This window comes from Pollachius pollachius (assembly GCF_949987615.1).
Source record: "Pollachius pollachius genome assembly, chromosome: 2".
NCBI lineage: Eukaryota > Metazoa > Chordata > Actinopteri > Gadiformes > Gadidae > Pollachius > Pollachius pollachius.
This window is the reverse complement of record NC_136935.1, coordinates 45,048,732-45,062,721: the sequence shown is the minus strand read 5'-3', so window position 1 is coordinate 45,062,721 and position 13,990 is coordinate 45,048,732. Positions and strand designations below refer to the sequence as shown.

At 49.2% G+C, this 13,990-nt stretch overlaps 1 protein-coding gene across 4 annotated transcripts in view; it reads right to left on the bottom strand.

The window, feature by feature from the left end:
* The window catches only part of LOC307070496 (signal-induced proliferation-associated 1-like protein 2), a 29,130-nt gene continuing 15,140 nt past the window's right edge, over nucleotides 1-13,990 (bottom strand). For 2 of the 4 annotated variants that reach the window (XM_079728996.1, XM_079728995.1), the window contains exons 11-21: nucleotides 12,056-12,199; nucleotides 10,536-10,621; nucleotides 10,181-10,287; nucleotides 9,140-9,495; nucleotides 8,788-8,952; nucleotides 4,841-4,934; nucleotides 4,342-4,651; nucleotides 3,790-3,891; nucleotides 3,395-3,476; nucleotides 2,896-2,977; nucleotides 1-1,869 (exon numbers count right to left, since the gene is read on the bottom strand). In XM_079728996.1, coding sequence (XP_079585122.1) covers nucleotides 1,720-1,869; nucleotides 2,896-2,977; nucleotides 3,395-3,476; nucleotides 3,790-3,891; nucleotides 4,342-4,651; nucleotides 4,841-4,934; nucleotides 8,788-8,952; nucleotides 9,140-9,495; nucleotides 10,181-10,287; nucleotides 10,536-10,621; nucleotides 12,056-12,199 — 1,678 coding nt within the window. In that variant the 3' untranslated portion in view covers nucleotides 1-1,719. The remainder of the gene's footprint in view (nucleotides 1,870-2,895; nucleotides 2,978-3,394; nucleotides 3,477-3,789; nucleotides 3,892-4,341; nucleotides 4,652-4,840; nucleotides 4,935-8,787; nucleotides 8,953-9,139; nucleotides 9,496-10,180; nucleotides 10,288-10,535; nucleotides 10,622-12,055; nucleotides 12,200-13,990) is intronic. The other 2 variants (XR_013811564.1, XM_079728997.1) reach the window with 2 other exon arrangements.

The window sequence follows — 13,990 nt, the reverse complement described above, 5'->3', positions numbered from 1 at the left end:
TCACTTATTCACACAAAACATTTATTTAAACGGGCAGATAAAACAGGTCAAAACATTTGACACCAAAACCTTGGAATTCAGATGGGAATCTAAACCAGACTAGAACAGAAACCAACTGGTCCAGTAGAGACCAGGATAGACCAGGCCAGGAGCCTACTGGTCCAGTAGAGACCAGGATAGACCAGGCCAGGAACCTACTGGTCCAGTAGAGACCAGGATAGACCAGGCCAGGAGCCTACTGGTCCAGCAGGGACCAGGATAAGACTAGACCAGGAACTTACTGGTCCAGCAGGGACCAGGATAAGACTAGACCAGGAACTTACTGGTCCAGCAGGGACCCGACTACACCAGAACTACACCAGTAAAGACAGCGGTAGTCCAACAGCTAGGGGCTCTTCAGTATTTCAGGGGGGCTATGAACATCATCCTCATCATTATAAGCAAATGACTCACGAAGGTCAGCGGGCATGCTACCATGGAAACGCTGGGTTCTAGGTCAATGAAGAAAATCTTGGCAACATGCTTCTGGTCTGTAGTAATACTATTGTACCATGGTAGTACTACTACACCTGGCAGTACTACTTATGTACCTGGCAGTACTACTAATATACCTGTTAGTACTCCTACTGTACCTGGTAGTACTTCTAATGTACCTGGTAATACTGCTATTACCCCCCCCCCCCCACGAGATATTCGGGTCAGTGCTTGGAGCTCAGACCACAAAAGATCCAGCATCTCGTCCAAGCAACGGCTTTAAATAGTCAAACTTTTTTGTAGAAAGAGAGTTTTGTTTTTTAAACTAAATCTTCCTCACAGCCCGTTCCAACAACAGTAGAACACATCAGTGTAGAAAACAGAGACATTAAATACATCTCGGGGTAATAAGGAACTATTTACAGTAGGCATCATCGTGGCAGAGGCGGCGAAGGATTGGTTTGTTCAATACATGCGTGTCCAATATGAGGACCTAACAGAAGACAGGGCGCCGGAGGTTTAGCGAGCATAAAAAGAGTTGTACATTATTTGTCTGCTTAGCGACGAAAAGGAGGTACACTTTTTGGACGTGAGCGTCTCTGACGTAGCGAGCAGCGGGGGCGGGGCCAGCTCCATGCGAGCGGGCGTGTGATTGGCTGTTTGGAGCGCTGTAGGATCCAGTGGTTATAGATGGCCTGTGTCTACATAGCACAGGCTAATGGGTCCGGACAGTGTCGAGACAACAGATTTAACACGCTATGTGTTAGTGTCACAGCTAGCATCCCTGCTAGCCTAACAGCTTCTCATATCAGAGGCCTCTGTGTGCCAGCCTCTGCATGTTAGCGTTGTCGTGCTAGCCTCTGTGTGCCAGCCAGTCTTTATGAAGCCTCATAGCCTGGCCCCAACATGTGTGTGTGTGTGTGTGTGCCCAAGCACACAAGGTGCATACCGGTATCTGTGTGCATATTTAACAATGTGTGCGTACTTGTGTGTGTTATTGGTGGGGGGGCTTGGGGGCTGAAGGAGCCTATGTGTGTGTGTGTGTGTGTGTGTGTGTGTGTGTGTGTGTGTGTGTGTGTGTGTGTGTGTGTGTGTGTGTGTGTGTGTGTGTGTGTGTGTGTGTGTGTGTGTGTGTGTGTTATTGGTGGGGGGGGCTGGGGGAGCCAGTGTGTGTGTGTGTGTGTGTGTGTGTGTGTGTGTGTGTGTGTGTGTGTGTGTGTGTGTGTGTGTGTGTGTGTGTGTGTGTTATTGGTGGGGGGGCTGGGGGGGCTGCAGTAGCCAGTGTGTGTATCTGCTGAACTGAGCTGCAGTACTCAAACTCTCCTGGTGGAGGCGCATGTTGTCGTGACGGAGGAGCTGCACCTCCTGCTGCAGGAGCAGCTTGTCCTCCTGCTCCTAGTGTGTGTGGGGGGGAGGACAGAGTTAGAGAGGAGAGAGGAGAGAGTTAGAGAGGAGAGAGGAGAGAGTTAGAGAGGAGAGAGTTAGAGAGGAGAGAGGAGAGAGGAGAGAGGAGAGAGTTAGAGAGGAGAGAGTTAGAGAGGAGAGAGGAGAGAGGAGAGAGTTAGAGAGGAGAGAGTTAGAGAGGAGAGAGGAGAGAGTTAGAGAGGAGAGAGTTAGAGAGTTAGAGAGGAGAGAGGAGAGAGGGGAGAGTTAGAGAGGAGAGAGGGGAGAGTTAGAGAGGAGAGAGGAGAGAGTTAGAGAGGAGAGAGTTATAGAGGAGAGAGTTATAGAGGAGAGAGGAGAGAGGGGAGAGGGGAGAGGAGAGAGGAGAGAGTTATAGAGGAGAGAGGAGAGAGGAGAGAGGGGAGAGGGGAGAGGAGAGAGGAGAGAGTTAGAGAGGAGAGAGGAGAGAGGGGAGAGGAGAGATGGTTCAGTAATTGTTTCATGAGGGACTACCAGTTAACCTGGGGTGTTTTGAAGTGAAGGAGGGACAATTAGTCGATGAATCAGCAAGTGGATAGACAGAAGATTTATCTAAATCTATTTTGTTAACCGATCAATGTTATTTTTACTTGATAAAGGAATAACCAAACATTTGCTGCTTATTGTTGCAGATCAATTGGGTTCATGGATCATATTTGTTTGTTTTAGATAAAGAGAGTGTTTACATCACTTTGGACTGGATTATGATGGCATTTGGTATTATTTATACAATTTTACTGACGCAATTATCTACAGATTAATCAAAAACATTAAACGTAAAATAATAATAGTTATTAGCAGCCCTAATCACAACAACCTTACCACGCTGACTTTTCTCTTAAAATTGTCTTCATAACAAAACTACTATTGACAATAAATGGGTGCCCTAAAGGTCAACATGATAAAGGGTTGTATTCCAAGTGTGTCTGGGAAACAGAAACAGTTACCACATGCAACATTATGAAATGCGAGTTTAGCAATGAATTATGGGTAAGCTACCTTCCTCAGGTCCAGCTGCAGCTGATGAAGAGCCTCCTCCAATTGGTTGACTTTACCTGAGAGCAAGGCAGCAGACTTGTCACTGGAGAGAGGAGGGGAAAGTGGAGGGGAAAGTGGAGAGGAAGAGGAGAGATGGAGAGGAGGACAGGAGTAGAGATGGACAGAGCAGAGGAGGGAGGAAAGGAGAGAGGTTTGTTCATTAATCAGGACGTCTAAAGATTCAACAGAATGAATTATTCTCCATAGTAGCAGTGAAACTGATCTGAGGATGTTGCTGACAATGTAATCGTTCTGTAGTACTACTACTACTACTACTGTATTGCTGTGTTGATACTGCAGTAGTATGATAATAGTGTAGAACTGTGTGAAGTTAAGTACTACAGTAGAAATGTAATATAAATGTAATAGTGCTGCAGACTATAGTACCGTACTAGTACTTTTAATACTGTAGTAGTACTGCTGTACTGTAATGTACAGTGTTGGTGCTGCAGTACCTTACCTGTCCTGCAGGGTGTCCACCCGGTGGCCCAGCTTCTGGTCCTGATCCAGGTCACACATGGAGCTCCCACCAAACTGGTCCGCTAGAGCCACACATAACACACACACACACACATTAATATAATCCACACAGAACTTTATAAAAACACACACATGCAACAGGCCTCCCACTAGAACTGACTGCATTGGTTCCCAGTTCATAATCCGCTATGTTCAAACGGTCCACCTCCTCTACCTACTGCCCACCAACAATACACTGAACAGCTGGAGCAGCCCCAATGTGTATTTTACTTCTGAAGGTTCTCCCTCAGTCCACAGAAGGACTGCAGAGCAGAGAGAACTTTGAGTGAGCTCTGTCCAATCAGAGCAGCCCGGGGGCGGGTCCAGGTGGGTTACCTGGTGAGCTCTGTGCTGCGGTCACCAGCTGGGACCAGGCCCTCCCCACCTCCGCCAGCTTGGTCCGCTCCGCCAGCGCTCCGTCGGAGCAGCTCAGCCGCGCTGAAAATAAATGACCCCGGATATCATCATCACTTCCTGTTACAGGCACCACTTCCTGTTAGCATAATCACTTCCTTTTAGCATCATCACTTCCTGTTAGCAGAACCACGTCATTGAAGCATCATCACTTCCTGTTAGCAGAACCACTTCATGTAAGCATCATCACTTCCTGTCATCTACTTTGTTGTTGATACATTTTTTTGTAGATCTTATCATCACTTGCTGTTGTATACAGCAACTACTGCCAACATCATCTGGCTCTCCTAGTTCCTATCGTCATGGTGATGCTGCTGGTGACCCAGGCTCAGCGGGGGGCTCAGTAAACAAGGCCCCCGTGGGGGGTCTGGAAACAGCCAGCCACCAAGGGGTACCCCTTTAATGAGCATGTAACCATGGCAATAGGGCACCACCTCTTTCCCCCAGCATCCCCATCCCCCCTCAGAGACTCACTCTTGCGCAGGGAGACCCAGGCCAGGGTGCTGTCATAGGGTAGGGTGCTGCGGTACGGCAGGGTGCTTCCATAGGGTAGGGTGCAGCGGTACGGCAGGGTGCTGCCGTAGGGTAGGGTGCTGCCGCAGGGCAGGGTGCTGCCGTAGGGCAGGGTGCTGGTGTCCGCAGGGGTGCTGGCCTCCATAAGCGAGCTACGGGAGCTGATCAGAGACATACTCCTCTGGTGGCTCCAGAGGCTCTCCTCCGACATGGAGCGCTGGAGGGGTCGCCATGGAGATGCTGGGAACAGGGGCGGAGCTGAGAGTAGAGACTGAGGAGACGAGTAAAGGAGGAGATAGAAGAGGAGGAGAAAGAGAGAGGAGAAGTGAGGTGAAGGAGCGAGATTAAGAGAGGAGAGGAGAAGATGGAAGCAGGAGTTATTTTTCTATCACATTTCGTTCCTTGTCTTTACATCATGCTGCTGGTGTTTGGAGGCCTTTGATTGGTTTTCTGCAGTCACCTGATCTTCGTCTTCAGGAACGGGGCAGGAGTTGGACGTTATCATCCGAAGGAAGGCCTCCCTGGCTGGGTAGGGCTGCAACTGGAGCTGCAGGCTTTAGGCCCAGGGAGAAACAAGGGTAGGTTTAAATAACCAGAGTGAGTGAGTGAGTAGGTGAGTAAGTGAGTGAGTGAGTGAGTGAGTGAGTGAGTGAGTGAGTGCGTGAGTAAGTGAGTGGACCCTGACCTAAAAGCACATACAAATCCACTGTTAGTGTGATTTATGAAAGAATCTGGACACTAAGTGACAGGCTAGGATATATGCTAGAATATATGCTAGGAGACAAGCTAGGAGACATGCTAGGAGACAGCTAGGAGACAGGCTATGACACATGCTAAGGGAGAGCTAGGAGACAGGCTACAGGCTAGGAGACAGGCTAGAAGACAGGCAGGACACAGCATAGGACACAGCAAGGAGACAGCCTAGGACACATGCTAAGGGAGAGCTTATGAGTCAGGCTAGGAGACAGGCTAGGGTACAGACAGGTGACAGCCTAGGACACATGCTTAGGGGGAGCTAGGAGACAGGCTAGGAGACATGCTTAGGGGGAGCTAGGAGACAGACTAGGAGACAGGAGTCTACCTGGACCTCAGACTGAGGCTGTTAAGCAAGTAGAGGAGGGCGTCGGCTCCACTGAAGGACCAAGACAAGAGGAACCAAGTTCAGTTTCACCATGATGACACCACCACATACACCACCCTGATAGCGCTCCACCACCACATACACCACCCTGATACCGCTCCACCACCACATACACCTCCGTGATACCGCTCCACCACCACATACACCACCCTGATAGCGCTCCACCACCACATACACCACCCTGATACCGCTCCACCACCCTGATACCGCTCCACCACCCTGATACCGCTCCACCACCACATACACCACCCTGATACCGCTCCACCACCACATACACCACCCTGATACCGCTCCACCACCCTGATACCGCTCCACCACCCTGAGATCGCTCCACCACCACATACACCACCATTAGTTCCTTCTGTGTTGGCGGAGTTCTGAAGCTCCATCCTCTTGGATGGAGACTGGCCGTGGTACCAGACAACCTCAGTGGAAGTTCAGCCAAATTTCCGAACCCTCTCACCTTTGACCGGGCTAAGTTTTAGGATTGCTAAACCAAACTCAAGAGGGAAGCTATACATGGAGGATGGAGTGCTCATATGCTCTCCCTACCGCCTGTAAATTCTGCTTATAAAACGGTACTAATTTCTTCTGGACTGAAGAGGTTTAATGTAAATTAAACTCAAGGCACTTCGCTGGCATGGTACTATTACGACAGTGCTTATGGTTAAACTGCTGCATGTTAGAAGCAAGAAGTCAAGGGTCCAAAATGGAACACGGGTCCTCTGAGTGGTTGAAACAGCTTTAATGACTGAAAGAACTTCAAGAACTGATGAGTCGAGTAGTCCTCTGGACGTAACACGGCCTGCTTGTTCCGAGTGTGATGGTTTGTTACGGTGCTGCTCTCCCCTCTAGTCCTATACTGCTCTCCCCTCTAGTCCTATACTGCTCTCCCCTCTAGTCCTATACTGCTCTCCCCTCTAGTCCTATACTGCTCTCCCCTCTGGTCCTATACTGCTCTCCCCTCTGGTCCTATACTGCTCTCCCCTCTAGTCCTATACTGCTCTCCCCTCTAGTCCTATACTGCTGTCCCCTCTAGTCCTATACTACTCTCCCCTCTGGTCCTATACTGCTCTCCCCTCTGGTCCTATACTGCTCTCCCCTCTAGTCCTATACTGCTCTCCCCTCTAGTCCTATACTGCTCTCCCCTCTAGTCCTATACTGCTCTCCCCTCTAGTCCTATACTGCTCTCCCCTCTAGTCCTATACTGCTCTCCCCTCTAGTCCTATACTGCTGTCCCCTCTAGTCCTATACTACTCTCCCCTCTGGTCCTATACTGCTCTCCCCTCTGGTCCTATACTGCTCTCCCCTCTAGTCCTATACTGCTCTCCCCTCTAGTCCTATACTGCTCTCCCCTCTGGTCCTATACTGCTCTCCCCTCTAGTCCTATACTGCTCTCCCCTCTGGTCCTATACTAGACATGCTTAGGGGGAGCTAGGAGACAGGCTAGGAGACAGGAGTCTACCTGGACCTCAGACTGAGGCTGTTAAGCAAGTAGAGGAGGGCGTCGGCTCCACTGAAGGACCAAGACAAGAGGAACCAAGTTCAGTTTCACCATGATGACACCACCACATACACCACCCTGATAGCGCTCCACCACCACATACACCACCCTGATACCGCTCCACCACCACATACACCTGCGTGATAGCGCTCCACCACCACATACACCACCCTGATAGCGCTCCACCACCACATACACCACCCTGATAGCGCTCCACCACCACATACACCACCCTGATACCGCTCCACCACCACATACACCACCCTGATAGCGCTCCACCACCACATACACCACCCTGATACCGCTCCACCACCCTGATACCGCTCCACCACCCTGATACCGCTCCACCACCACATACACCACCCTGATACCGCTCCACCACCACATACACCACCCTGATACCGCTCCACCACCACATACACCACCCTGATACCGCTCCACCACCCTGAGATCGCTCCACCACCACATACACCACCATTAGTTCCTTCTGTGTTGGCGGAGTTCTGAAGCTCCATCCTCTTGGATGGAGACTGGCCGTGGTACCAGACAACCTCAGTGGAAGTTCAGCCAAATTTCCGAACCCTCTCACCTTTGACCGGGCTAAGTTTTAGGATTGCTAAACCAAACTCAAGAGGGAAGCTATACATGGAGGATGGAGTGCTCATATGCTCTCCCTACCGCCTGTAAATTCTGCTTATAAAACGGTACTAATTTCTTCTGGACTGAAGAGGTTTAATGTAAATTAAACTCAAGGCACTTCGCTGGCATGGTACTATTACGACAGTGCTTATGGTTAAACTGCTGCATGTTAGAAGCAAGAAGTCAAGGGTCCAAAATGGAACACGGGTCCTCTGAGTGGTTGAAACAGCTTTAATGACTGAAAGAACTTCAAGAACTGATGAGTCGAGTAGTCCTCTGGACGTAACACGGCCTGCTTGTTCCGAGTGTGATGGTTTGTTACGGTGCTGCTCTCCCCTCTAGTCCTATACTGCTCTCCCCTCTAGTCCTATACTGCTCTCCCCTCTAGTCCTATACTGCTCTCCCCTCTAGTCCTATACTGCTCTCCCCTCTGGTCCTATACTGCTCTCCCCTCTGGTCCTATACTGCTCTCCCCTCTAGTCCTATACTGCTCTCCCCTCTAGTCCTATACTGCTGTCCCCTCTAGTCCTATACTACTCTCCCCTCTGGTCCTATACTGCTCTCCCCTCTGGTCCTATACTGCTCTCCCCTCTAGTCCTATACTGCTCTCCCCTCTAGTCCTATACTGCTCTCCCCTCTGGTCCTATACTGCTCTCCCCTCTAGTCCTATACTGCTCTCCCCTCTGGTCCTATACTGCTCTCCCCTCTAGTCCTATACTGCTCTCCCCTCTGGTCCTATGTTGCTCTACGCTCTGGTCCTATGTTGCTCTACACTCTGGTCCTATGGAGCGCTACACTCTGGTCCTATGTTGCTCTACACTCTGGTCCTATGTTGCTCTACACTCTGGTCCTATGGAACTCTACACTCTGGTCCTATGTTGCTCTATACTCTGGTCCTATGTTGCTCTACACTCTGGTCCTATGTTGCTCTATACTCTGGTCCTATGTTGCTCTACACTCTGGTCCTATGGAGCTCTATACTCTGGTCCTAAGCTGCTCTACTATCTGGTCCTGTGCTGCTCTACTATCTGGTCCTGTGCTGCTCACTTGTGACTCTCTTTAAAATGACAAAATGCGCTCATTATGAATCTCTCTCTGATTGGCTCAAGAACATGTCACTCACCTGTCAGGACGCTCAGGGCCGGAGCAGCCCTCCACCTTCTTCCATCCAATCAGATGGTCCTGCGTGGTTGGCCCCGCCCCTTGGCTCAGAGGAGAGGTCACGTCAGTGGCGGAGGGGATGGGGCTTTCTCTCATCCCTCTGAAGTTCTTGGAGCACCGAGAACCACTAGAGAGAAAGAGACAGAGAGGTTTTATTTTATTAAATATTTGCATGACTTCTACACACTGGCTATCTGACAGTTGTCAGTTAGTATGCAGATAGAAAAAGATATTACTACAAAACTGAAGAAAAATTTAATATAACATCAGGACCGAGCCAGCCAGCCCTAGAGAAATGACAGAGTGTATTCTACCTGGACTGGGAGGAGCTCTCACTCAGGTTCCCCAGGCTGCCTTCTCTAGGGTGTCCGGAGGCGGTTGCCTGGGCAACACCCTGAGCAACGACCCTGTCTGGAGCCGCCACCTTGCAGTACCCTTCCAAGCACCGCCCCTCTTCCACACCCGCGGAGAGTTGCGGGGTGGGGGGCGTGGCCACTGGGGGGGTGTCGATGCCGCTGTCGGTCGACGCCCCCTGGATGTAGGTGAGGCCTAGCTCCTGGGGGTCCATCGGGTCGGAGGAGCCGAAGGGCCGGTCCGCACCGCTGGAGGCACTGGAGGTCGTGCTGGACATGGTGTTGGTACTGGACACACTGGAGCTGCCCCTCACTGCCTGCTGGGCAGAACACACCGTTAGCCTGCTAGCAACTAGCCTCGCTGGGCTGGAACACACTGTTAGCCTGCTAGCAACTAGCCTCGCTGGGCTGGAACACACTGTTAGCCTGCTAGCAACTAGCCTTGCTGGTTTGGAACACACTGTTAGCCTGCTAGCAACTAGCCTCACTGGGCTGGAACACACCGTTAGCCTGCTAGCAACTAGCCTTGCTGGTGTGGAACACACTGTTAGTCTGCTAGCAACTAGCCTTGCTGGGGCAGAACACTGTTAGCATGCTAGGAGCTAGCCCTGCTGGGGCAGAACACTGTTAGCATCCTAGGAGCTAGCCCTAGTGGGGCATACAGCACACCTTAAGCCTGCTAGGAACTAGCCCTACTGGGGCAGAACACGTTAGCATGGTAGGAGCTAGCCCTGGTAGGGCATACCACACACCTCGGTATGCAAGTGTACATTGTATTGTACATAAATACAATGTAACATGTATTCATGTCACATTGTCATTGCTCAAAGTCTGACAGAATTTTTGACCTTGATCTAAAGTGGCAAGATGCAGAAATGCAGCAACTAAATTTAGGAGCTAGCCCTGCTGGGGAAGGACATACACGGTTAACCTGAGCTAGCAGAACCATAACTTTGTTAGCCGTCTGCTAGCTAAAGGCCCTACTGGGTAAAGGGGACCCACCGTGGTCCGGCTGCTGGCCAGCCTGGCTCCGGGCTGGGCTCCCGGCCTGACTGGGGGCCGCTCACGCAGCTTGTGGAGCTTGGCGGAGGGGCGGCGTACCTGGGCATCTGGAGGGGTTTGAGGGTCAGGGTTAGTCATGTGATCACCCCACACTCAGACCACATAGGTTCTCTTCAAATATGATGATGCAGGGCTCTTTATTAAGAGACCTTCAGAAAACAAGGAACGTCCTAATATGGGTTGTGACAGATTATTATTATTTTTTACCAGATAAGCTGTATTTGACTAATGTAAGGTAATGTGTTCTAGTGATGGATGGATGATAACAGGTCTGGAATCATCTGTCGTGCACCACCTGAGGGTCTGGTTCTCTGGTCCGGTTTTGACTGGTCTCTTCCTTCATCTCCAGCTGGATGGGCGACCAAGGTAGGAGAAGGACTGCTAGAGAGAGAGAGAGAGAGTTCATAGTATGATATAGGTGTGTTTATCGTCCCAGCCTCGTTTGAGTCAGTTTGATGGGTCAGGACATGGGAGTATTTGAGAGAGCATATGGGTAGTATTTGAGATGTAATTGGGGTAGTATTTGACGGGTAAGGAGGTGGAGTATGGAATCAGCATTAGCAGCAGTATAGCTATTTGAGGCAGTATAGAGAATGTATTTTATGTAGAATAGAGATGGTATTTGAGGCGGTATAGAGTAAGTATTAGGGGCACTAAAGAGATGGTATTTGAGGCGGTATAGAGGAAGTATTAGGGTCGGTAAAGATTTTGGTCATTATTTGAGCCAGTATTGAGGTAGTATTTGAGGCAGTATCCAAGGTAGTATAGAAGACGTATTTGAGGCAAGATGTGTACAGCGCTGGGCTTCAGTCCCAAGTGGACGGACTGTCCAGAACTAAACCTTGCAGTCTATTTCCAGAATGTTCTGATGTAACTAGATCTGGTGGTACTCCGGTATTCCGGCTGCCACACCAACATTCCCAGCAGCGGATGTGGAAGCTTGAGGAAACCTAAGCCAGGAGCAGCAGGCGAGCGAGGAGCCACCAGACAGGAGTGAGGCCGAGATCTGTGGAATGTGTGGTTGACGGAGTGCGTGTGTTTGTGTTGAGACTTCTAGCAGGTGGAGCTCTCTGTGTGTACGTGTGTGTGTGTGGTCAGGGTCTAGGGGTCAGGGTCTCGGGGTCAGGGCTAGGTTCTGGGGATCAGGGTTAGGTTCTAAAAGTCTAACGTAAGGACGGTCTGCCTAACAACAAGTTTGTTAGCAACATCTAACAAACTGGCTTATGCTTACAAACTGGCTAATGCTTACAAACTGGCGACAGCTAACAAACTGGCTAATGCTTACAAACTGGCAACAGCTAAAAACTGGCTAATGCTTACAAACTGTCAACAGCTTACATACTGGCTAATTCTAACAAACTGGCAACAGCTAACAAACTGGCAACAGCTAACATACTGGCTAATTCTAACAAACTGGCAACAGCTAACATACTGTCTAATGCTATAAAAAAAATGTTAATGCTAACAAATGCTATCGTTAGCTAGGCCTAGGTAAAAATAAATAAAGATTTCGAGTCAATAAAGTTTATTGACTGGAAGCAGTACAGCTACATCTCCTGCTGGGAATCAAAAACCACAACCAGCAGTATAACTACAACTCCTGCTGGGAATCTAACCCACAACAGCAGTAGAGCTACATCTGCTGCTGGGAATCTAACCCACAACCAACAGTAAAGCTACATCTCCTGCTGGGAATCAAACCCACAACCAGCAGTACAGCTACATCTCCTGCTGAATATCTAACCCACAACCAACAGTACAGCTACGTCTCCTGCTGGGAGCCTAACCAACAACGAGGAGTCTGCAGCGTCTTACCTGCGATAGGTGCTGCACTGGGACCAAGTGCCGTTCGGACCTGGATCGCTGGTGGTTGATTGGTTGCTGGGCGAGCTGCAGAAGACAAGTCCCTCCCCCCGACTCTGAGATCCGCTCGGGGACACGGCATAGCCCAGTTGCATCCTGGGAAATTAAAACAACCCAAGCCAGTGGCGGTTAGTAGGGCGTCAAGATCAAAGTCACCTTGTTAAAAGGGGAATCACACACTCTGCTATTATCTAGATACTGTTATAATAGAACATGAAGCAGTACTGTTATAAGAGAACATGAATCAGTACTGTTATAACAGAACATGAAGCAGTACTGTTATAATAGAACATGAATCAGTACTGTTATAACAGAACATGAAGCATTACTGTTATAACAGAACATGAAGCAGTACTGTTATAATAGAACATGAAGCATTACTGTTATAATAGAACATGAAGCATTACTGTTATAATAAAACTGGAAGCATTACTGTTATAACAGAACATGAAGCAGTACTGTTATTACAATTTAAATTAGGGCATTTAGCAGACGCTTTTATCCTAAGCGACTTACATCGGTTAATACACACATTGACACACCGACGGCAGAGTCAACCAAGGAAGGCGATAGCTCGTCAGGAGCAGTTAGGGTTAAGTGTCTTGCTCAGGGAGACATCAACACTCAGCTAGGAGGAGCTGGGGATCAAACTAGCAACCTTTCGGTTACAAGACAACCTACAAGACTACCTCCTGAGCTAAGCTGTTATAATAGAACATTTAGCAGTACTGTTATAACAGAACATGAAGCAGTGCTGTTATAATAGAACATGAAGCAGTACTGTTATAACATAACATGAAGCAGTGCTGTTATAACAGAACATGAAGCAGTACTGTTATAACAGAACATGAAGCAGTACTGTTATAACAGAACATGAAGCAGTACTGTTATAACAGAACATGAAGCAGTGCTGTTATAACATAACATGAAGCAGTGCTGTTATAACATAACATGAAGCAGTGCTGTTATAACAGAACATGAAGCAGTGCTGTTATAACAGAACATGAAGCAGTACTGTTATAACAGAACATGAAGCAGAACTGTACTAGCTCAGTGTGGTTAGAAAGGCCCAGTGAGCGTGTTCAGGCTCGCTAAAGCTATGAGCTGACGTAGTGTGATTAAAAGGCCCGGTAAGCATGTTAGGCTCGCTAAAGCTAAGAGCTAGCACAGTGTGCTTACAAGGCCCACTGAGCGTGTTAGGCTCGCTAAAGCTTAGAGCTAAGAGCTAGTGTAGTGTGGTTAAAAGGCCCAGTGAGTATTAGCGTGTTAGGCTCACTCAAGCGATCGTTCTCTTCGTCTTCTACCAGAAACCACATGGTCGCTTGGAGCGCAGAAACATTGTTCACACCCATGTGAACACAACTTATAAATACATGAATTAATGAACACATCAACTTATTAATACATGAATCGCCTGCTCCTCTGGATCGTTTTACAGGGAAGTAGTGCGATGGTCCTCTGCAGTGTGTGCGGCCCACACACAGGTCAGTGTGTGTGAAGTCCAGAGGTTCACATTAATATTTTGTCGCTGGACTCTCCCAGAAAAGTAGGAACAGGATTCAAGGATGAAGAACTGACAAAAGACGATATATCGTGCTTAAACAGGAATTAAAAATATAAATAATAGAGTATGTTAAAGTATCTCCAAGAAGTCCAAAGGCAACGACAGTCCCTTCTCTCCGGACTGGGGAACACCGTGGCGCTGATGAACGCAGTGTTAGGAATGTTACCAGCTGGCGTCTGTGGCGACATTCCCACCATGCATTCAGATCCCAAGCGGTACCCAGTGAGCGACCGGGCACGTTCCCTCCCCTGCAGCGGGGGTCCCGCCAGAGAGGAGGCAGAGTCAACGCTACATCTCCCTCGAATGCGTAGCGCGGAAGTGCT